The sequence below is a fragment of the Eschrichtius robustus genome, chromosome 4 (assembly GCF_028021215.1).
Source record: "Eschrichtius robustus isolate mEscRob2 chromosome 4, mEscRob2.pri, whole genome shotgun sequence".
NCBI lineage: Eukaryota > Metazoa > Chordata > Mammalia > Artiodactyla > Eschrichtiidae > Eschrichtius > Eschrichtius robustus.
Window position 1 is genome coordinate 133216043 of NC_090827.1, and position 23971 is coordinate 133240013.

At 35.6% G+C, this 23971-nt stretch overlaps 1 protein-coding gene across 7 annotated transcripts in view; it reads left to right on the top strand.

Annotated features, from left to right (window-relative positions):
• The window catches only part of BLTP1 (bridge-like lipid transfer protein family member 1), a 211242-nt gene that overhangs the window by 179829 nt on the left and 7442 nt on the right, over positions 1 to 23971 (top strand). For 5 of the 7 annotated variants that reach the window (XM_068543392.1, XM_068543385.1, XM_068543388.1 and 2 more), the window contains 16 exons: positions 83 to 298; positions 1500 to 1680; positions 2185 to 2386; positions 7049 to 7210; positions 7699 to 7838; positions 9269 to 9470; positions 12732 to 12932; positions 13646 to 13825; positions 16081 to 16218; positions 16927 to 17184; positions 18185 to 18335; positions 18754 to 18911; positions 19028 to 19220; positions 19435 to 19652; positions 22592 to 22843; positions 23538 to 23741. In XM_068543392.1, coding sequence (XP_068399493.1) covers positions 83 to 298; positions 1500 to 1680; positions 2185 to 2386; positions 7049 to 7210; positions 7699 to 7838; positions 9269 to 9470; positions 12732 to 12932; positions 13646 to 13825; positions 16081 to 16218; positions 16927 to 17184; positions 18185 to 18335; positions 18754 to 18911; positions 19028 to 19220; positions 19435 to 19652; positions 22592 to 22843; positions 23538 to 23741 — 3056 coding nt within the window. Of the gene's footprint in view, positions 1 to 82; positions 299 to 1499; positions 1681 to 2184; positions 2387 to 7048; positions 7211 to 7698; positions 7839 to 9268; positions 9471 to 12731; positions 12933 to 13645; positions 13826 to 16080; positions 16219 to 16926; positions 17185 to 18184; positions 18336 to 18753; positions 18912 to 19027; positions 19221 to 19434; positions 19653 to 22591; positions 22844 to 23537; positions 23742 to 23971 lie in introns of those variants that run through there. The other 2 variants (XM_068543389.1, XM_068543391.1) reach the window with 2 other exon arrangements.

Below are 23971 nucleotides of genomic sequence, written 5' to 3' on the forward strand. Positions count from 1 at the left end.
CTCACATAACATGTTGGAAAATAGTTTGTTGAAAACTCTTCCCAGTTTACTACAATGTAATCACCAGTTGTTCTTTCTCTAGACACACATCCCGTAAAAAAGCAACAGGCTTTGCTGCTGTTCATCAGCTATTTACAGAACGCTGGCCAACAGCCCCAGCCAACAGAAGTCTTAGTGGCACAGCTACAGAGAGAAATATTGACTTTGAACTTGATATACGAGTTGAAATTGATAGTGGAAAATGTGTGCTCCACCCAACCACCCTTCTACAAGAACATGATGATATAAGCTTGAGAAGGTAAGATATTGGTCAGAAAGGTGTACAAATAACTTCATTTGTTAGAACTACTATTTATATATCATTAATCATAACAAACATTTCCCGCCATCCCAAAATGCAGATTTAAAGAGTATATTTTATCATAATTAGAATGTTTGAGTGTTTATTTGTATAACATACTGTTTTCTTTAAACAAGTGTATAATATTTTCTGGTGATTAGAAATGGACGTCTGATTTAGATTCTAGCAAATTTGTTAATTAAAGTAGTTATATCCTTGGAATTCTTTAAATAAGCATGAATTCCTCGGTCTCTGTCATCATATTGTGCACATTTCTATTTCAAAGAACAGTACCATACTTAAAGATATCTTGTTATTGAAAGTTTGATGACATAAAGAAATAAGAAAGATTGGGAAACAACTGCACAAAGAGACCTCAGTAAACTGGAATGTTGTTCAGGCTATAACTGCAGCTTTACCATTTGTTTCCATCATTGAAGAAATAGTGGTATAAACAGGCATAGGGTTAGATTATTTTGTTCTTTGAATTTCTGTTTTGCTTTTCCTTCCTAATCTAAAAAAGAATTATAAGAAAATAGTAATATTAATAATTGAATAAATGAGTAAGGAATGGGTGGCAATGTAGATAAAACAAGTAGGCAGAATGCTGACAACTGCTGAAGCTGGGAGATGGACCCATGGGAGTTCATTCTGCCGTTCCATTTACTTTCTGTATGTTCGAAATTTTCTATAATAAAAGATTTTTAAATGTCTCTTTGTCTAATGAAGCTTTTTATAAAATGAGAAGATAAAAAGGCACTCTAAACAGTTAAATTCTTACAAATGTAATAGTGGTGATAAAAAGAATGACTGTTAATTTATTTTGGGTTGAACCGCAGTAAACCAAAATAAATTGCTGGTACTCAGCTATATTTACCTATGTAAAGGGCAGTTTCATTTGGTTCAACCTTATGTGTTCATGTGAAACAGTTGTGATCTCAGGAAAGAACAACTGCCTGTGTAGTTGTGGAACACACAACATAAACCTCATCCAGGCAAGGATTAACCAGTTTCGCTAGAGACACTGATGAGCTTCACTTTTTCAACCTTATTAATGAAGGATTACATTTCACTTACTATATAAATAAAAGTCTGCTTTTAAACAAAATAAAAGGAAATAAATGTCTTTCAAAAAGATAAAACATTTTTCTATTTATAGGAGTTATGATAGAAGTTCCAGGAGTTTAGATCAAGATTCTCCTTCGAAAAAGAAGAAGTTTCAAACTAATTATGCTTCCACCACCCATTTAATGACTGGCAAGAAAGTGCCATCATCTCTACAAACAAAGCCTAGTGACTTAGAAACAACAGTATTTTACATTCCTGGAGTTGATGTAAAGGTAAAAACCTAAATGTCTAGGATTAGGGATTAGATTATTAGTAGCCATGTTTATTTTCTATCATATATATTCTTCCTTCACCAATTACATTAAAATGAGGCTTTCTGAAGTTTTTCTCTAATATAGCCATATTCTGAACATGAGACCTTCTAAACTGCAGGTTGCCCCTTTTTCCACGAAATTTTGACAGAAAAGTTAATTTTCTTTTTTAAACATTGATATTCACAACGTATTTGCTAAACCTTGCCTATTGCAACTCTTTTAGATTCTAGAATTATTAAGCTAGGATGTTAAGCTAGAAAGAACTTAAAATATTATCTGGAATGACCCTTTTTAACTTTAAAAATGGAAAAAAGCTAATAAGGAACTTGCTGGGATCACAAAGCTAACTCGTAAAATCTTCTGGCTCCTGAGCCAGTGTTCTTTCTGCCACATTTTTGTACATTTCTTGGTTTCCCTCATCTGCATAATTTTAATTTTGAAAGTTTATTTGTTTCAATACAGTTGCATTATAATTCCAAGACTCTAAAGACCGAATCACCTAATGCCTCCAGAGGATCTTCCTTGCCAAGAACGCTCTCTAAAGAGTCCAAGCTGTATGGTATGAAAGATAGTGCAACATCTCCTCCTTCTCCTCCTTTACCTTGCACTGTCCAGAGCAAGACTAACACCTTACTTCCTCCCCAGCCCCCACCTATTCCCTCAGGTATTTACGGAAAATATATTTTAATTTTTTCATAAATTAAGTTTTAGTCATCACCTAGTTGCTCTATTGAGACTTTCTTTCAAATTCACGTTTAAGAAGAAAGGACTTAGACTTATCAGTAACAACTGTACAAAGTTCATATGTGGAAGTGTTGGCCAACTACTTTTGCCTAGTTCTCTAATTGATATTACCTTAGAATATCAGTTGTTAAAATAAACTTAATATACTTAATAGTTTACTTAATTTTTTAGATCTATATATATTTAGAAAAGTCTTAATGTAGTTCAAATCTGGGAGCTTATGATCTAGATGGAAACATCAAAGTTATACATTTAAGACAGAGTACACTGGACTTAACCACATTTATTAATTATCTATTATTGCATAACAAATTATCCCAAATTTAGTGGCTTATAATCTCAGACACATTTTCTGCGGATCAGAAATCCAGGAGCAGTTTGGCAGGGTGAATCTAACTTCACAGTCTTTTATGAAGCTGCAGTCAGGATGTTGGCTAGGGCTGCAGTCATCCAAATGCCTGACTGGGTCTGGAAATCTGCTTCCATCGTATCCCATTCACATGGCTGGCAAGCTGGTGCTTTAGTTTCTCCCCACATGGGTCTCTCCACTGGGCTGCCTGAGTGTTCTCAGGACATGGCAGCTGACATTCCCTCAAAAGGAGTGATCCAAAGAGAACATGGCTGAAGCTGCAATATCTTTTATGGCTTAGTCTCAGAAGTCATGTAACATCACTTCCACAATATCTTATTGATCATACAGGTGAGCCTTATTCAGTGTGGGAGGGAACTACACAAGGGCGTGAATACCAGGAGGAAAGAACTATTGGAAGTTATCTTGGAATCTGGCTACTATACCATGTGAATAATACCTTATCTATATAAAATAGAATTTCCAAAAAAGTGAATATTGGACTGGACAAGAATTATTTGAAAAAGCTTTATTTGAGAGATGGAACTTGATAAATCTTTTAAAAAAGCCAGTAATCGTGATAATAATGCCTAACATTTTTAGATCACTTTTTTCTTTTTTTTAATTTATGTTTGGCTGCATTGGGTCTTTTTTTTTTAATTTATCTTATATTGTTTATTTTTAATTTTGGCTGGTTTTGGTATCAGGGTGATGGTGGCCTCATAGAATGAGTTTGGGAGTGTTCCTTCCTCTGCAATTTTTTGGAACAGTTTGTGAAGGATGGGTGTTAGCTCTTCTCTAAATGTTTGATAGAATTCACCTGTGAAGCCATCTGGTCCTGGACTTTTGTTTGTTGGAAGATTTTAAATCACAGTTTCAATTTCATTACTTGTGATTGGTCTGTTCATATTTTCTATTTCTTCCTGGTTCAGTCTTGGAAGGTTATACCTTTCTAAGAATTTGTCCATTTCTTCCAGGTTGTCCATTTTGTTGGCATAGAGTTGCTTGTAGTAGTCTCTTAGGATGCTTTGTATTTCTGCAGTGTCTGTTGTAACTTCTCCTTTTTCATTTCTAATTTTATTGATTTGAGTCCTCTCCCTCTTTTTCTTGATGAGTGTTGCTAATGGTTTATTTTGTTTATCTTCTCAAAGAACCAGCTTTTAGTTTTATTGATCTTTGCTATTGTTTTCTTTGCTTCTATTTCATTTATTTCTGCTCTGATCTTTGATTTCTTTTCTTCTGCTAACTTTGGGTTTTGTTTGTTCTTCTTTCTCTAGTTCCTTTAGGTGTAAGGTTAGATTGTTTACTTGAGATTTTTCTTCTTTCTTGAGGTAGGCTTGTATAGCTATAAACTTCCCTCTTAGAACTGCTTTTGCTGCATCCCATAGGTTTTGGATCATCGTGTTTTCATTGTCAACTGTCTCTAGATATTTTTTGATTTCCTCTTTGATTTCTTCAGTGATCTCTGGTTATTTAGTAACGTATTGTTTAGCCTCCATATGTTTGTGTTTTTTACGTTTTCTTCCCTGCAATTCATTTCTACTCTCATAGCATTGTGGTCAGAAAAGATGCTTGATATGATTTTAATTTTCTTAAATTTACTGAGGCTTGATTTGTGACCCAAGATGTGATCTTGGAGAATGTTCCGTGCGCATTTGAGAAGAAAGTGTAATCTGCTGTTTTTGGATGGAATGTCCTATAAATTTCAATTAAATCTATCTGGTCTATTGTGTCATTTAAAGCTTCTGTTTCCTTATTTATTTTCATTTTGGATGATCTGTCCATTGGTGTAAGTGAGGTGTTAACGTCCCCCACTATTATTGTTACTGTCAATTTCCTCTTTTATAGCTGTTAGCAGTTGCCTTATGTATTGAGGTGCTCCTATGTTGGGTGTATATATATTTATAATTTTTATATCTTCTTCTTGGATTGATCCCCTGATCATTATGTAGTGTCCTTCCTTGTCTCTTGTAACATTCTTTATTTTAAAGTCTATTTTATCTGATACGAGTATTGCTGCTCCAGCTTTCTTTTGATTTCCATTTGCATGGAATGTGTTTTTCCATCCCCTCACTTTCAGTCTGAATGTGTCCCTAGGTCTGAAGTGGGTCTCTTGTAGACAGCATATATATGGGTCTTGTTTTTGTATCCATTCAGCAAGCCTGTGTCTTTTGGTTGGAGCATTTAATCCATTCACGTTTAGGGTAATTATTGGTATGTATGTTCCTATTACCATTTTCTTAATTGTTCTGGGTTTCTTTTTGTAGGTCCTTTCTTCTCTTTTGTCTCCCACTTAGAGTAGTTCCTTTAGCATTTGTTGTAGAGCTGGTTTGGTGGTGCTAAATTCTCTTAGCTTTTGCTTGTCTGTAAAGCTTTTGATTTCTCCATCAAATCTAAATGAGATCCTTGCTGGGTAGAGTAATCTTGGTTGTAGTTTCTTCCCTTTCATCACTTTAAGTATATCATGCCACTCCCTTCTGGCTTGCAGAGTTTCTGCTGAGAAATCAGCTGTTAACCTTATGGGAGTTCCCTTGTATGTTATTTGTCGTTTTTCCCTTGCTGCTTTCAATAATTTTTGTCTTTAATTTTTGCCACTTTGATTACTATGTGTCTCGGCGTGTTTCTCCCTGGGTTTATCCTGTATGGGACTCGCTGCGCTTCCTGGACTTGGGTAGCTATTTCCTTTCCCATGTTAGGGAAGTTTTCGACTATAATCTCTTCAAATATTTTCTCGGGTCCTTTCTCTCTCTCTTCTCCTTCTGGGACCCCTATAATGCGAATGTTGTTGCGTTTAATGTTGTCCCAGAGGTCTCTTAGGCTGTCCTCATTTCTTTTCATTCTTTTCTCTTTATTCTGTTCCGCGGCAGTGAATGCCACCATTCTGTCTTCCAGGTCACTTATCCGTTCTTCTGCCCCAGTTATTCTGCTATTGATTCCTTCTAGTGTAGTTTTCATTTCAGTTATTGTATTGTTCATCTCTGTTTGTTTGTTCTTTAATTCTTCTAGGTCTTTGTTAAACATCTCTTGCATCTTCTCGATCTTTGCCTCCATTCTTTTTCCGAGATCCTGGATCATTTTCACTATCATTATTCTGAATTCTTTTTCTGGAAGGTTGCCTGTCTCCACTTCACATTTAGTTGTTTTTCTGGGGTTTTATCTTGTTCCTTCATCTGGTACATAGCCCTCTGCCTTTTCATCTTGTCTGTCTTTCTGTGAATGTGGTTTTTGTTCCACAGGCTGCAGGACTGTAGTTCTTCTTGCTTCTGCTGTCTCTGCGTTGGGTCTTAGTTGCGGCACACGGGATCTTTCGTCGCGGGGCATGGGCTTGTCTCTAGTTATGGTGCATGGGCTCCAGAGTGCGTGTACTCTGTAGTTGCGGTGTGTGGGCTCAGTAGTTGCAGCGTGCGGGCTTAGTTGCCCCACGGCATGTGGGATCTTAGTTCCCTGACCAGGGATCGAACCCACATCCCCTGTGTTGGAAGGCGGATTCTTTACCAGTGGACCACTGGGGAAGTCCCTAGATGACTTCTAAATTGACAAGACACATGTATGTCCGTTAAGTACAAGGCAGATATTATCAGTATTGTCCCCATTTTATATATGAAGAAATTTAAAGCTCACAGAAGTTGAATTTCTTTCCTACGTTTACAAGCTAATACATGCTGGAGTTGGAAACCTAAGCCAAAGTTAGCTAAATCTTAGTTAGCTATTATAATCATTCTACTGATGTGGAAATATTTAGTCAGGTAGAAGGAAATAGAGAGATGCAGCCCATGTAAGGAGGCATTATAAATGTATACAAGGTAAGAACAGCAAGAACGTAGGAAAGCCTAAAAACAATGATGTTTTTCCTCAACTTGCCACAGAATATCATTAGTCAAAATTCTCTACATCTTACTCCTTAAATGGAGAAAATAATACTAAATGAGAGATTAAATGCTAAAATAATACTACTGAGAGAGTTAGCAAAGTATAAACTTGAAAAATTCAACCAAAATTCGTTACCTAGAGCAAAGAGGAATAACTGTTGTACTTTTATATACATCATTGATTATCTTTGTATTCTAACAATAATTTATGATTTCTTTCAACCTATTTTTATTGCATTCTTGTATGGTTTTAAATATAAGGTGCTTCATGTGATTAAACTGTCATATAATTCTAATTTCTCACAAAATTATTGTATGTTTTATGGAAACTATTAAATTCACTTCACACCTGTAAATGTTCTAGCCAAAGGAAAAGGAAGTGGAGGAGTAAAAACAGCCAAGTTATATGCCTGGGTAGCACTTCAGTCATTGCCAGAAGAAATGGTTATTAGTCCCTGCCTATTAGACTTTCTGGAAAAGGCTCTGGAAACTATCCCAATTACACCAATTGAAAGGAACTATACAAGTGAGTGTCCTCTTTATATACTTATTTGCCCATCACATGTATTTTGGGGTCCTATTACTTAGAAGGATTTCTTAATGCTATTATATATTCAATGATAAATGTAAAGGAATGATAGAACTGAAGAAGAACTTGAGAGACCACCTAGTCCTGGTGGGGTTTTACGATTCTTCCACAGCCACAACTAGTGACAAAATTAACATTTTTAGGTCCTATGTTAGTGTGTCTCTTGGACTGGAAACTCCTTGAGGGCAAAGGCATAATTACTTTTTTCTTTGTTCGTTGTTTGGTATAGCAGCAGGGAATCAAGAGTTTGGAGGAATGAGTAAGAGGTTTGAATAGGGAAAGATGTATAGAATGATGGGCTACAGAAGCCAGTGTTTCTGTGCATTCATACCCCTGATCTCAGTACTAGCATAAGAGATAAAGATATTTTAATAAATAGTTTGCCCTTGCCCTAATAGTGCACTTAAAACTAAATATTTTAACAGCTATCAGCTCACAAGATGAAGATATGGGACATTTTGAAATACCAGATCCTATGGAAGAATCAACAACATCACTAGTATCATCTTCAACATCTGCTTACTCTTCCTTCCCTGTAGATGTTGTGGTTTACGTACGAGTTCAGGTGATATACTTCATTTATTCCTTTCTGTTTTAAATAAAAAAATTTTTTCTTAAGTTTATTTGAACATTTACAATATTACTACCCTTTAATGTTTTCTTAAGCTTCATGGACCTTTAGTATGTCTGTGATGGCTTAGAGGTTGTGTGAACCTTTGGGAAGTATATGTACAATTTTGTGTGTGTATTTACTTGTCTGCTGAGGAGGTTCATATCTTTGAGTTTTCAAAATTGAGATCTAATACTTTTGTGGCAAATGTAAAAATATGTAAGTTAAAACTCTTTTTTAGCACTCTATGCCATTTTTTATGATGGCACCTATATTTCTTGTCATTATGGTCACTTGGGGGCAGATATAAAGTGAAATTGAGATACAAAGTCACAACAGTACCTTTGTTAGATTTTTCTAAGATTTATATAATATATATTTAATATTTTATTCTAAAATTCAGTCCTATCTGTAGGCCTTTAGGAATATAGGCATACCTGAGAGATATTGTGGGTTCAGTTCTAAACCACCACTGCAATAAAGCGAATATTGCAGTGAAGCAAGTTACGTGAATTTTTTGATTCCTCAGTGCATATAAAAGTTATGTTTACACTATATGGTAGTTTATTAAGTGTGCAGTAGTATTATATCTAAAAAAAAACAATGTACCTGCCTTAATTAAAAAATAACACTGTTGGAAAAATGGTACCATTAGACTTGCTCAAGGTAGGGTGGCCATGAACCTCCTTCAGTTTGTAAAAAACTCAACATCTTCAAAGCACAATAAAATGAGGTATGTTATATTAGCATCCGACTGAGTCCATTTATTAAGGAGGACTTGGCTTGTATCCAAACTTCAAGGTTTAGTTTACTCTCAATTAAAATTTTGTGAACAATCTCAAGAATAAAAGAAACACTAATGATCATCTGTTCAGATTAATTTCTACAATAGCAATTTGGCCAAAAGAACTTCAGTCTGATCTTCTGGAGTTTTGCACAAGCTTTTTTGAAGATCTGATGAAAACATGTAATGAGTGAGGGCTTGAGAGTTTGTAAAACTTCAGTTATTAATGCAATAGCCTTTTAAAATTTTAGTATAAAAGGAAATTACTTCCTTTAAAATACTTGATGATGAACAATATGAACATAAACATCTTTAATGTTCTGAATTATCTAAATGTCTACATATTTACTGCTTAGAGATAGTTCCTCAAATATTTAGAGTTTTTAAAATGATACCATTTTCTTAATATACTTTGGTTAATGTACCGTGTGTCTGTTTGAAAAAGGTAGGACACTAAAGACAAAATTCTTTTAAGTGTCAAATAATAAATTTGGTATATGTAGACTGAAATGGAAACTGAATGTAATTTTTGGAGTCCAGTGGGAAATTTTTTAATCATCTAGCTCCTAGAAACTTTTTTTTGGCTTTCTGCACTTTTTAGCCCTCACAGATCAAGTTTAGCTGTTTACCAGTGTCAAGAGTAGAATGCATGCTAAAGCTGCCATCCCTGGACTTGGTGTTTTCTTCAAACCGAGGAGAACTGGAGACTTCAGGGGCTACGTATCCTGCAGAGACTTTATCCCCTGGAGGTAATGCTCCTCAGAGTGGAACAAAGACCTCTGCAAGCAAAACTGGAACACCAGGTGTGGAAACATTCTTTTATTCAGTTGGCATAAAGCCAAGCATTATTTTAACAGTAATATATATTGCCAAATAAATAAATTTGGAAAAGGAGAACATTTGAGAATTAGAGTACTTGTAGAAAAAAATCTATAGTAGATCAAAGTTTTGAGTGTATTTTATTACAAAGGAATGGCAGTGGGATGGCATTTTGTTGTTGGTTTCACGTACATATTACATGCACTATGAGGTATGAATGATAATGTGTTCAAGTACTTTTGAGTGTTTGATTTTATGCTATATTTTTACATTACAAGTAATCAGTGTTGCAAATGGTAAATAAGAGATGTAGTATTACCTTGCAAGGATTTCTTACCACACTGAATTAAAAGTATATCACATTGCGTGTGTGTGTGTGTATAAAAAAACTTTTTAATGGTAAATTTTGTTACCTGCCTCAAATGTTTGTTTCATGAAAGGTTTAGTTTTTAAAGCAGAACTGATGATTTCCTGATGAGACAGTCACACTTCACTGTATTAAAACTGTGTCATTTCTGCCCTAAATATCATTTAGAGATCACAAATGCAAAAAATAAAGATTTTCTTGGACATTTTTTAAAAGAGAGACTAGGATGAATGAAAATTGATGAGAGAACTAATGTTCAGTGGTTTTAAGCAGTGGGGGGGGGCGATTCTGCCCCCAGGGGATACTCCGCAATGTGGAGAAACTGGCTAAAGCAAAACATTTGCTTTGCTGTGTAAATCTCTGAAAATTTTCACAACAAAAAGTTGATATTTTAGAAATGAGATTTTTGCTAATGCCATCGCCCACTGTCTTACACTTAGCTCCTAAATATTGCTGCTGGAATTGTATTGTAGTCAACAACATGTTGGAGTGGTAGTGCTGGTTTTTGAAAACATTTTTTTGATTAGAAAATTAACTCATTGTTCATTATAGAACATAAAGAAAACAGAAAAGTATCAAAAATGAAAATAATAATATCCCTTTATCAGTTCCTACCTACTATCTAGCATTTTTGTGAAGATATGGTCTTTTTCCCAGGAAAAACTGAAATATGGTCTCTTCTGCTATGTAACTTTCAGAAATTTTAAATACAGGCTTTCCCAAATTATTAAGTATTTATCTCTAAAATAACTTTAATGACTGTATGATATAACATCATTTTGATCATATATTTGAAACTCCCTGGGGTTTTTGGTTTTTATTTTGTGAATAATATTGAGATGAGTATCTCTGTATATAAATATTTTTAAACATTCATAGGATTAATTCTTAAAAGTGGAATTCCTAAGTCAGAGAGTGCAAACATTTTAAGGTGTTTGATATATTTTACTCTCTAGTAAGACTGTAAAGATTTCTGCATCTTCACCACAGTGTGTCTGAACGCCAAGTTCACTGTACTCTTCTCAACACTTTGCTTTAAATTTATTTTCAATCATTGTTAATATGATTGAGTAAAACGGGATTTTATTATTTTAATCTATATTGTTACTTTATTGGCTGTTTGACAGAGGGGGATAAATATGCCCATGCCCGTTTCTCTGTTGGGATATTCACTTTTTTCTTAATGACAAAATATCACAAATTATTAACACAAATTATTATAGAAGTATATATGTACTATGCTAGAAATATATAATGAGAGGAAAATAAAATGAGCAGCTATTTTTATGTCTACATTTATTTTAGAAAATTAAAGAATGAAGCAGCACCCCTTATTCTATCATCATAAAACATGCAAGAAGGAATGATGATGAGAATAAATGTATAAGAAATGTAGGTTACGACAATATCCATCCTTTTAAAGGATCTTTATTGAACTTTGCTGAGTTGTGGGTCAGTACTAGGGGTTGGATATACTGTAGTGAACTTAGCTAACAGACATAGTGCCTGCTAATATGGAACTTAAATTGAATTTGGAGAAGCAGATAATAAGCAAACAAACATGTTTTAAGTGGAAACATGAAGTAGGTTAAGTATGAGTTAGCCAAGCAGAGAGTTGGGGGAATAAACACTCCAGGTACAGAATACAAGAATTCATGAAGTAGGAAAGAGTCTGACAACTTTGAAAAATAAAAAGACTAAAACTAGTATAAGTGGAGCATGGTGAACAAAGGGTATACTGGCATGAGCAAGATTTATATAGATAGGAAAGAGCCATATCATTCAGGGAAGCCACCGAGAGGTTAAGCAGGGAAGTGGACGTGATTATCATTGACACTTCTAGAACACTAGTCCAGCTGCAGTGTGGCAGTTGCTTGGAAGAGAACAAGAGTGGAAGGAAGCAGGGAGAGCAGCTGGCCATTTCAGCAGCCCAGAATTGATCATTGTTTAGGCTAGAATAGCAATAGTAAGATGGAGGAAAATGGACATACTTGATATATGTTGTTAGACACAGAAATGATATGGTGATAAGTTGCATGATAGGAAGTCAGAAGTGGGAAGGATGACAAATAACTCCCAGGTTTCTGGCTGAGCTATTTGCATGGAAGTGTTACGGAGATGGGAAATACTGGAAGAAGAGCAGATTAGGGGAAAAGATCAGTTCAGTTTTGGACATGGTAAGCTTTGTCTTACCACGTCGGTGATCACATGTCTGTGATCCATTCTAGTGGGATGTCAAGTAACCAGCTGCAATATATGAATCCAAAAGAAGTCTGGTCTGGAAATATGTATTTTAGAATCAGTGGCAAATCATATAAAGCTCCATGCAGACAGTCTCATCTTTTTTTATGTTTAAAGCATATTTGGAATTAGTCTGTCCACCCATGGTGGATGTTGCCAGTGAGGGCACATAGCTGCCTAAGAGAAGGAGATCTTTAACTTTCTCTATTTGTGTACCTTACTCTGTTTCCACTGTTTCTGGGAAATGTGGACTCCAGCTATATGGTTTGGGTTTTTTTACAGTTCATTCTTCTCCTCCATTGCTTAAAACCCAGCTGTTTTGTACCTCTTCCACGGCCTGCTTCCTGTAGAACAAAGGAGAAAAGAAACAGGAAACCATGGAGTTGGCCAGTCATATGTATAAATAATTATTTCAAAGATGAACAGAATATTCAGCCTTAGTTTACGAAGTAAATTAACTGGAAAATACATCTAAGTCCTCATTTTAATTTCAAGGATTTAACTCTATTGATTGGTTAATGTTTGACTATTTTCACTTTATTTTGAAGTCATGTTTGTTTCTTGAGACTATATTAGTGACAGTTTTTTAAATTTTCTGTGGCTTATAAATATTTTGGTGTTCTTGTGTTCCCTGTAGGTTTGTCAGGATTAGGCAGCCCTCTTGGCAGAAGTCGACATAGTAGTAGTCAGTCAGATCTGACCAGTTCCAGCAGCAGTTCATCTGGGTTGAGCTTCACTGCGTGCATGTCTGACTTTTCCCTTTATGTATTTCATCCATATGGAGCAGGGAAACAAAAAACTGCAGTTTCTGGCCTTACACCTGGATCAGGAGGATTAGGTATACTTAGCACGTCTGCATCTTTTTCAAATTTATCGCATCTTTTCAAGCTTTGATCTTTTTAGAAATGTTATCTTTAATAATGGATATAAAATGAGATCAGAAACTTTATTTTTCTTCTTGATAATGTCTATCCTGTCTCTACATAATAAGTAGAAATATGAAATAAGTAATGTAGGTAAATCAATTATATAAGAATTTTAAAACTCCAAATATTTTATAAGTGATATACACTGTGCAGTCTCTTCAGATATGAGGTTACTTATGTTACTTAAATTTTAAATATTTCATCAAATCACTATTTGTATAAAAAATTATATTTTATAAATAGTAAATTTTTAAAGGGTGTGCATCACATTTGTTAATTTAAAATGAGACTATTATTACTAGTTATTTAGTGAACTTAAATTCCACTGGCATTTTAAAGACAGACGCTGTAAAAATCATCAATTATGTTTATGGCTTGAACCTATAAAACCTATGGCTTGAACCTATAAAATTATTGTTAGGAATGCCTAATGTTCATTAGGTCATTCTGTTTAAATTTTTACTCACTTAAGTGATGTTAATTGATAGTATATTCTAGCCTATTGGATAATTTCATGTAACTAGATAGTTGTGTGTGTGTGTGTATACATATATATAGTTGTGTGTGTGTGTGTGTGTGTTCATACGCATGTGTTTTTGGTTTGTTTGTTTGTTTTTTTTTAAAGGGAATGTGGATGAAGAAGCCACTTCAGTCACTGGTCGAAAAGACTCACTCAGTATAAATCTCGAGTTTGTAAAAGTGAGTTTGTCTCGGATAAGGCGTTCAGGAGGTGCCTCGTTTTTTGAAAGTCAGTCTGTAAGCAAGTCTGCAAGCAAAATGGACACTACACTAATAAATATATCTGGTATTCAATTTTATAGTTTTTTAATTAAAATATTGTTTTTCCAGAATTAAATAAGGGCCTCCTTTCTGTGTTTAATTATTAAATACATTTAGTAATAGTAAGCATTTAGTGATAAATTGATTTAAAGGAGAAGAATAACTGTCCAGCCAAGTACCATCTCAGTCCAGGTAACCAATGTTAGAAATATGATTGCTAGATAAATATGTGGAAATATCACCCAAGGGCCAAAATATGCCTAATTGAATCACTGAAAACTGCTTCTTTGCTTCTCTACCATGAATTGGTAAAGTTTCTGACTTTTTGTTTGTTTGATTTTTTACTTATAAATTCTTAAAACACTAAGGAGAGATGAGTGTTGAAAATTTTTTACTTGGTGTCATTAGATCTTGAGTTGTGTGCATATGTGTTGCCAGCTTTATAACTAGTTACGTAACTATGGACAAATCACTTGCTCATTTTCTTTATGTTGTGATTTGAGTATTTAAAATTAAATGCATGTAGAACATTTTGAAGAATTCAGAGTACTATGCAAGTGAAAGTTTTTTAAATTATTAACCGAAAAGATACAGTAAGTATACTTAACTCACTCAACACAATATATGTTTGGTCATTCAGCAAACATATATTGAGCCTTTATTTTACAGTGAACTTGTGCCAGGCACTCTGCTAGATGCTTGAAGGTGCAGGCGTGACTAAGGGAGGGTCTTATGAGTAGACAAATTACAGTGCAGTGTGATAAATCCTATAATGGAGGTTTACTTAAAGAGGAGGAAACATATTCTGCTTTATATGAGTGATCAGAGAAAGGTTCACAAAGGAGATGATGTTGGGCCAGATCTTCAAAATTATGTAGGAATATCCTTGGCTATAGCAACATAGTATTTAATGGTACCAACGTGTCAAAAAGTATGCTTTTAGATCATACTTTGATTCGCTGAAGCTGAAGCACAGGTATAACTGAACATTTAGTTAGTTGTACACAGTAGGTGAGGCCAGAGGGAGAGAGGAGTTGGCTAGAGGTAAAGCTGGTAAAATAGCCCAGGACATGATTGGGGTAGGGGGGACTCATATGCCAGGCTAAAGAATAGGGTTCTGATCCTTTGGGCAGGGAGAAGCCATTAGCATTTTTAAGAAATGGTATGACAACACTGTCCCGAAAGATGACAATACTGTATTGTACGTTTAAAAATCCGTAGCGGGTAGATTTCATGTTAAGTGTTCTTACCACAAAAAACAACCTATATATGGATTATAAGATAATCTGTTTACATTTAAAAAAAAAAGGAATGATGCTTCAGATTGATGTTTTAGGAAGGGAGTTGATGGTAAAATGAAAAGAGGTGGTAGAGCAGAAAGATGCTTGAGGAAGCTGTTGAAACAGATTAAGCAATAGGGGATGAGGGCCTGAGTTGTTAATAGTAAAAAAAGAGTAGAGGGAATGGTTTCAAGAGAAATATGAGAATCCACAAGCTTAAGGACAAGTTGTATGAGGAGCAGTAGAGGAGACAAGGATGCCTCAAACTTTTAGCTTAGGTGACTGAAGGGACAGTGAGGTCATTAACTTAGATAGGAAATAAAGAAGGAAATGCCTATACGACCTTGAGGTGGAAGGGTCTGGTAGGCAGTTGGCTAATGGGCTGTGTGGATATGGGCTCAGACTGAAACAGGCACTTCAGGTTTGGGAGATGTTGGCATGTAAATGCAACAGAAGCTATGGTGGAGGAATAGAAGGCACATGAAGCAAAAGCAGCAGTGTGCTCAGAGCAGAACCCCAGGGGACAGCCATGAGAGTGCTTTCAGATTGACAAGTCGCTGCTTGCTGTCTACAAGGAAAATAGTAGTTTTTGCCATACAGTTATTTGGTTTGCAGCTACTTTTGAGGAAGTTTGTATTCTAGCTCATCCTGATGATTCATTTCCCATATCTGAGAAGAGCTCTATGTTAAAGCTGGAAGCTGTTTGTGAGACCGATCTTTAGATCCTCTCTTGAGAATTTCACGATATCATCACTTGATAATAGAATTCCAATTTGCCCTCACCTCAGAAATGGAACTAACAGTGCAGAATGTGCTATTTTTATCACTTGTGGAAGGAACACATTATCACTTACTAATCACACCATGTAACTTATTTTGGTATTTCATGAATTGTAACAATTATAATTCAGTTGTGTAATATCATGTCCTATTATACCTACCATGTGAAAATATTAAAGGTTTTGGAAATGTGTTCTAACAAACTTTATTTATGTATCAGCTGTTTGTGATATAGGGTCTGCTTCCTTTAAATATGATATGCGCCGCCTCAGTGAAATTCTGGCATTTCCCAGAGCTTGGTATAGGAGGAGTATTGCAAGACGCCTATTCCTCGGAGACCAAACTATAAATTTGCCAAGTAAGCTTGTTTATGTAATTATAAATTATACTTAGGCTGCTTTTCATTTTGATTACAATAGTAACAAGATCCATGATTGATAACACAAACTTTGTCTTACTTGGTAAGTTGTACCCTGCAATTCTTTCACTCATTCAGCAAATGCCAGTGGAGCCCCTTTAATGTGCAAATAACCACTGGGAATGCACTAGCATTGGAGGTCACAAAATACTTGCTCTCTCAGGGGTTAAGTTCAGCTGATTTTTATTCTGTGATGATTACCCTGTAATCTTTGTAAAATCTGGAAACGCAGAAATACATTTAACCAAGTTAATCATGGTTAAACATGGAAAATAGAATATACTGGGGACATGCTATCATATTGCATTTTTTCTCTTGGACTTAGATATTGTTGTAGCATTACACTGCGTAAGTGAAAGACAGAGTTAGCATGATAGAGTAGAAAATATCAGAAATCTGGGTCTGGGTCTATTCCCTCATCTGTAATATGGGACAGAGTGCCTGTCCTACCCATCTCATGGAGTTTCTGTGAGAATTTTAAAAAATAACATGCTGGAATGTACTTTGCAAACTGTACATCATACAGTTGTCAGAGAACTGGAAGGAATATAAAATGTGATTAGAAATGGTGGAGTGGTGAAATTTCTTATTTTATAACATGGGATATTACCCTGTTAATTTTGTTTTTGCTGTCTACTTTTCTGTTAGCATCTGGCCCAGGGACACCGGATTCCATTGAAGGTGTAAGCCAACACCTTTCCCCCGAATCTTCAAGAAAAGCTTACTGCAGGACCTGGGAGCAGCCTAGTCAGTCAGCCTCTTTCACCCACATGCCTCAGTCGCCTAATGTGTTCAATGAGCATATGACAAACAGCACCATGTCACCAGGGACAGCAGCACAGAGCCTAAAATCCCCAGCTTCCATAAGGTCAAGGAGTGTGTCTGATTCTTCAGTTCCCCAAAGAGGTAACACTGCTCTCCTTGTTATCAGTAGCCCTCCAGCGGCCCCAAGATAAAAATCTTAATTAGTTACTCCCAGACTTCTGCCCCCAACTGCAGGAAGTTATTCTCTTGCAGGTTTTTATGGAGATGCGGGGTTGGGGGAGGAACCCCAAACCAAACAACAGACAAAGCACTTCACAGTATTTGCTAGCAGAAGAGACAGCTGGACCCCTAGTAGCTTTGAAAAGGGATATGTATATGTATAACTGATTTACTTTGTTATAAAGCAGAAACTAACACACCATTGTAAAGCAATTATACTGCAATAAAGATGTTAAAAAAAGAAAAGGGATAGGGAGAGAGGAATGAGCATATTGTTAGCATGCACCACAGGAAGTAAAACAAACCTACAGTGTTGTAAACTCCATATTGAAAAAGTTAATCTTTGCGTTCATTCAGTCATTCTTTTATTCAGACACTATATTTTTTTAACTCTCTTATGTGCTCAAGGCTCTACTTGTGTCTAAGTATATAAAATGAATGATGTAGTTCATGTCACAAGGTAAGATTAGAGTATAATGAGCCAACACAGGACTCAGGATATATACTGAGTCCATAAGAACACAGAAGACAGGCACCCCAGCCAGCATCTGCATTTCAGAATGGTACCTGCCTTCCAAGTTCTCTTCTTGGCAGCAGCAACTTATAATTTTCTTCTTTGGTAAGAAAATCCTAGGGTGATAAACGATCTGTGCTGCTATATCCCATGCACACCAGAATCTCCTCATATAAGATGGACGTCATACAGAACTATGAGCTTTCAAGAAGTAAGGCTGGCAACCCTTACTGACCGTTCAGTAAATGGTAACTATTAATATTTTGGAGGCAATAGGACAGCTAGTAAATGTTAGGTTTTAACACAAGAATATCATAATTTTACCTTCTGGATTATAGTGATGAGTAGTTTTTGCTTTGTAATTGCCTGAGCATCTATGTGAATGTACATTTGATTTTCTATTTTTAGATTCACTTTCGAAAACATCAACTCCTTTTAACAAATCAAACAAAGCAGCAAGCCAACAGGGGACCCCATGGGAAACACTTGTCGTGTTTGCTATCAACCTGAAGCAATTAAACGTTCAAATGAATATGAGTAATGTAATGGGAAATACAACGTAAGCTATTCAGATACAAAGAAAATGTATTTAATCATTAGTTGTAATTTTTCTAATTGTAGTAAAGCAATTCAAAACCTTTTTTTAATGCTGAAATGTTTGAGACAGTGAAGACAGTAGATAAAAGATTATATACCTTGCTTTATCCTGAAAATGGTTTAATCCTAAAGATATTGTAACATAAAAACAGCATGAAATATGTGTTCTAAAAAGATAGAAAATGATAAGGAAAATAGCATAATTTTCTAGTTAAGAAGAAAGCTTCATCATTAATGTTAATATTCAAATGTTTACCATAGTTTTTATAAGAAATGTATTGTTTCATTGTCCAACTTTTTTGAAATCATCTAACTCCTGTTTTAATTCATTGACATGGGAAGCCATATGTCTAATTAATAACACTTTTTCTTTTTTATAGTTGGACAACTAGTGGTTTGAAGAGCCAGGGCCGGCTGTCAGTAGGAAGTAATCGAGATCGAGAGATAAGCATGTCTGTTGGTCTAGGAAGATCACAGTTAGATTCTAAAGGAGGAGTAGTTGGAGGGACTATAGATGTCAATGCTTTGGAGATGGTTGGTATGTTGAAATTTTACAACTGAACAATATGTTGAAGAAAAGTATTTGAAAATTGATTTTGATGAGTTTTTCCCATGAGGCATTTCTGTGAAAAGTAATTATTGTTTCTATTTTAGCTCATATTTCTGAACATCCAAGTCAGCAACCCAGTCACAAAATTCAGATTACTATGGGTTCTACTGAAGCTCGTGTTGATTACATGGGCTCAAGTATTCTCATGGGTATCTTCAGTAATGCTGATCTCAAGCTTCAGGATGAATGGAAAGTAAATCTGTATAATACACTGGATTCAAGCATGACCGATAAAAGGTATTTAGTAAAATACTACTTTTTCAGTACTTTACATGACTACTCAACATATTTTCTATCATCCAGTGAGAAAACACAAACCATTTTTCCTGCACAGTGATTTTACATCATACAATTAATATGAATGAAAAACTGGTGGGGAAGAGACTTTTTCTTGTGCTTTTAAACTGTCTTCTGTAATATATATGATAAAAGATTCTGTTTTATGCTCTAGTGAAATTTTTGTCCATGGAGATCTGAAGTGGGATATTTTCCAAGTAATGATATCAAGATCAACTACACCAGACCTGATAAAAATAGGAATGAAGCTGCAGGAATTTTTCACTCAGCAGTTTGACACCAGCAAACGAGCTCTGTCTACCTGGGGACCAGTTCCTTATCTTCCACCTAAGACAATGACTAATAACCTAGAGAAAAGTTCACAAGAACAATGTAAGAGTTAGAAGACTAAGGCTTTATATATGCTTTATCTTTCACTAAATATGTGTTAATTTAAAATAATATCTACATACCATGCTTAAAAAGTGGTCCATATGCTTTTTATCCTGCTCACTCAGCAAAGTACCCAATTTCCTACCCGCCAATGGAATTAGAGGCCATCATTTGGGAAGTCATTCATTCATTATCTCCTCCCCCTGCCACAGCTCATCTACAATCATGCCATTATTACAGATTACATCACTACATTACAAATTAATTCTTACTTTATTACATAATTACAAGTTAGAACTAATGATTAGATATATTTTCTTTTATTCTGAATAGCTTACATTGTATTTCCCATTACATTACTCATGTTCATCTGACTGCTTAATACATACAACCACACTCCATGCTCTTGAATACTAAATGTGACACCACCACGTTCTGGTTTAGAGCATGGGCTATGGAATCAGAATGTCTGAGTTTGGATTTATTACCTGTGTCATATTAGGCAGATTTTCATTCAGTAGTTCAAATTTTTATTATGTATCAACCGTGTTCTTAAGCACTGTTTTAGGCATAGGAGATCTACTAGTAGAAAAAATTCCTACCCTCATGGAGCTTACATTTTAATGGGAGAGACAGACCATAACAAATTTGCTAAGTAAGTGTGTAAGATAATTTCAGGTAGAGAGAAATGCTGAGAGAAAGAACAAAGCAGGGGAAGGATCATAGAGTCTGTGATACATACTGTGAGAATAGCTGTTTGAGAAAGGGTGGTCAGGGAAACCTTTTCTGAAGTGAGAGGTAGGCTAAGATCTGGGGAAGAGAGTTCTGGGCAAAGTGGGCTACCGAAAGGTGCAAAGCTTCGACAGTTGGGAGGAAACTTGCTTGTTTGAGGATCATTAAGGTGGCCCACTGTGGTGGAACAGAGTGAGCAAGCAAGAAAATACTGGACATGAATTTAGAGAGGCCAAAGATAAGATTTTTAATATGATGGGTAGCTAGCTACTGGAGAGCTTTGAACAGATCTGATATTATTTGATTCACTTTTTAAAAAAATAATCCTTTTTAAAGCATCACTCTGGCTGCTGTGTGGGGAACAGACCAAGGTGGTTAAGAATGAAAGTAAGGAAATCACTGCAATAATTACCATTACCATTGCTACAGACTTACGTTACCATTGTAAGAAGGATTTTTCTGAGAGTCCAGGCAACAGACGATGGTGGCCTTAACTAGAGTGATAGTGGTAAAAGTGAAAAGTAGTCAGAAGCAGGATAATTTTTCATGATTTATTATCACATAAGCAGTACATGTGCATTGGAAAAACAAATGAGAAAACATATACAAGCAAAAAAAAAAAAAAATCACATTCCACCCAGAAATCATCACTGTGAACACTTGAGAGTATATACTTTCAGATACTTTTCTATGCATGTGTGTGTGTGTATGTATGTATATACACATACATACACACACACACACATATATGTACTTTTTACCAAAACATTATTCATATTGTTTTGTAGCCTTTTCCAGTCAACAATCTCGAACTTTCCATTGTGCTAATTATCTCCTCTAGCCACCTCAGCACAGTCCACAACTGATCTAAAATTATATTTACAACTGGTTTGTCCAAACCAGTATGTCCAATTCAAGATCACAGATTAAAAATAGTCATGTTCCTTTACTATTTTTGAATTCAGTATAGTCCTTTTTTTAGTGACCTGACTTGCTAAAGAGACTTGGCCAACTGTTCTGCAGAATATCCTACTTTCTGGGTCTTTTTCAGTTGCTTCCTTATGGTTTCATTTATCTTGTTCCCCTAGTCCCTGCATTTCCTTTAAACTAGAATTGGTATCAGACATATATACAAATACAGGGGTGTTCCCAAAAATGCATGGCCTGGATTCTTCCAAAAGGTCTTTGTCATGGGAAACAGACAAACGGGCTTAAGGAATTGTCTTAGATTAAAGGAAACTAAAGAGATATGCCAACTAACGCATGATCCTTGCATGATCATGATGTATGATCCTTGGTTAGATCCAGAATGAGAATTGTGGAAAACAGCCAAAAGGATATTATTGGAATAAGTGGGAAATATAAATATGAATTGTACAGATGACCCTTGAAAAACATGGGTTTGAACTGTGCAGGCTCATGCACAGATTTTTTTTCAATAGTAATGAATACTGTGGTACTAAACCATCTATGGTTTGTTGAATCCTCAGGAAGTGTGGATGTGGAGGGCCAACCATAAGTTATACGTGGATTTTTGACTGTGTGGAGGGTCAGTGCCCCTAACCCCCGCGTTGTCCAGTGGTCAACTGTGTATCTGATTAGTTCTTCTTGAACTTTAATGTGCATCTGAAACACCTGGAGAGCTTTTTAAAATGCAGATTCTGATGCAGTAGATTTGGGGTCGACGTAAGAGTGGATTTCTGACATGCTCCCAGGCGACGTTAATGCCGCTGGTCCTCAGACCTCACTTCTGAGCAGCAAAGGGTATAAAAGGTTTTTTTTCCAGTACTTAAAATCAGGGATCTGCCATTGATTTCTAGGCCTTCTAATCACTGGTTCACTTAACCCCTCTTCTATTTCACCTGAAGAGTCTAGATGAAATACATAGTTTACAAAGATATTGTGAGAATTACATAAAATTTCATGCCGGCACTTTGTAAATCATTAATCATTACAGAAGCATTAGTTGTAATTATTATTAGCAAGTTGCTACTTTCCTGAGCTCTAGCCATCCTTACACAGCATCTTTTCCCAGACTGTATCCTTATTAGCTTCTCTGCTTAATGTTAACCAGGGACTGAATTGTTGTTTTCATCCGTTATCTGAGTCACTTCAGCTGTACAAAGTAGCCACCTGCTGTCTTCCTACCCAGCATTCAGGATGTTCATGAGATATTTCAGGATAAGTGGTTTTTTGTTTTCTTGCAGTGCTCGATGCAGCTCATCATCGACATTGGCCTGGAGTATTGAAGGTGGTGTCAGGATGCCACATATCCTTATTTCAGATTCCATTACCGGAAGATGGAATGCAGTTTGGAGGATCAATGAGCTTACATGGAAATCATATGACACTAGCTTGTTTTCATGGTCCAAATTTCCGTTCAAAATCATGGGCCCTTTTTCACTTAGAGGAACCAAATATTGCTTTTTGGACCGAAGCTCAAAAAATCTGGGAAGATGGTAAACTGACACATTTTCAGCTTTCACTTTTCCCCATCTTCTTACATGATTATATATGACAAAGTAATTTGCTTTTCTCATATCTTTTATCTGTTTTTCTTATGGTATTTCTGAAATCCATCTCTATTTATCGTCATGTGTCTGACAACGTCAAGGAGTTCACTGCCAATGAGTCAGTATCTATAAAGTCTGGGACATGTTAAAGGACTTATTTCTGAACTTACCATCTCACTCTGTTTCTTACTTAGGCAATTAAAGTTTTTGTTGCTGTGGCTGGCCATAGTCATAATAACAGTTATTGTAAAAATTTCTTATAAAAACATGAAGAGAAGACGACACACAGTGGTAGTGTAAGGAAATTACTTGCCAGTCAAGACTATTTTACAAAACTTTTAAGGGCAGGCTGTGCTTTTACCTCTACTTACAGTTTCTTTTAGCTTTAATTTTCTACTCAGTGGTTTCTTAATGATGAAGGAAAAAATGGTTGATATTCTTCATCTTCTTGGGGATAGATCCAGTTACAGCTAAAAGAAAAAATATTTGTGAATTTTTTTCTCTCTTATGTACTCCTTAGTTTTACAGCCTTCTCTATCTGTGTATGACTTACCTAGCTATATCTATTGCTCTAGGGCCACAACTTTTCTTGCATCTAAATATAGTTTGTTACATTAAGAAACTTTTTTTCCCCCTCTAGGCGCTAGTGATCATTCTACATATATTGTACAAACACTGGATTTTCATCTGGGCCATAATACCATGGTTACCAAACCATGTGGTGCTTTGGAAAGTCCTATGGCAACAATAACCAAGATAACGAGGCGTCGCCATGAAAATCCACCCCATGGAGTAGCAAGTGTGAAAGAATGGTTCAATTACGTTACAGCCACAAGAAATGAAGGTTAAAAGTTTGCTTCTTTGGAGAGATTTATTTTGTTTTGTTTTCTCTATTTTGGGCTCTGTTGACTGTGTTTAGAATTTAAGTGTAGGGAGAATTTCCATTTCTTTAAACAACTTTCGTTTTATCCCAGCTGCCTTAAGTAGCAATATTAGTACATGATTCACCACCCTAGTAGTGCAACATCTCATGGACTAAAATTATTTTAGATGTAACTGAAAACATTCAAAATA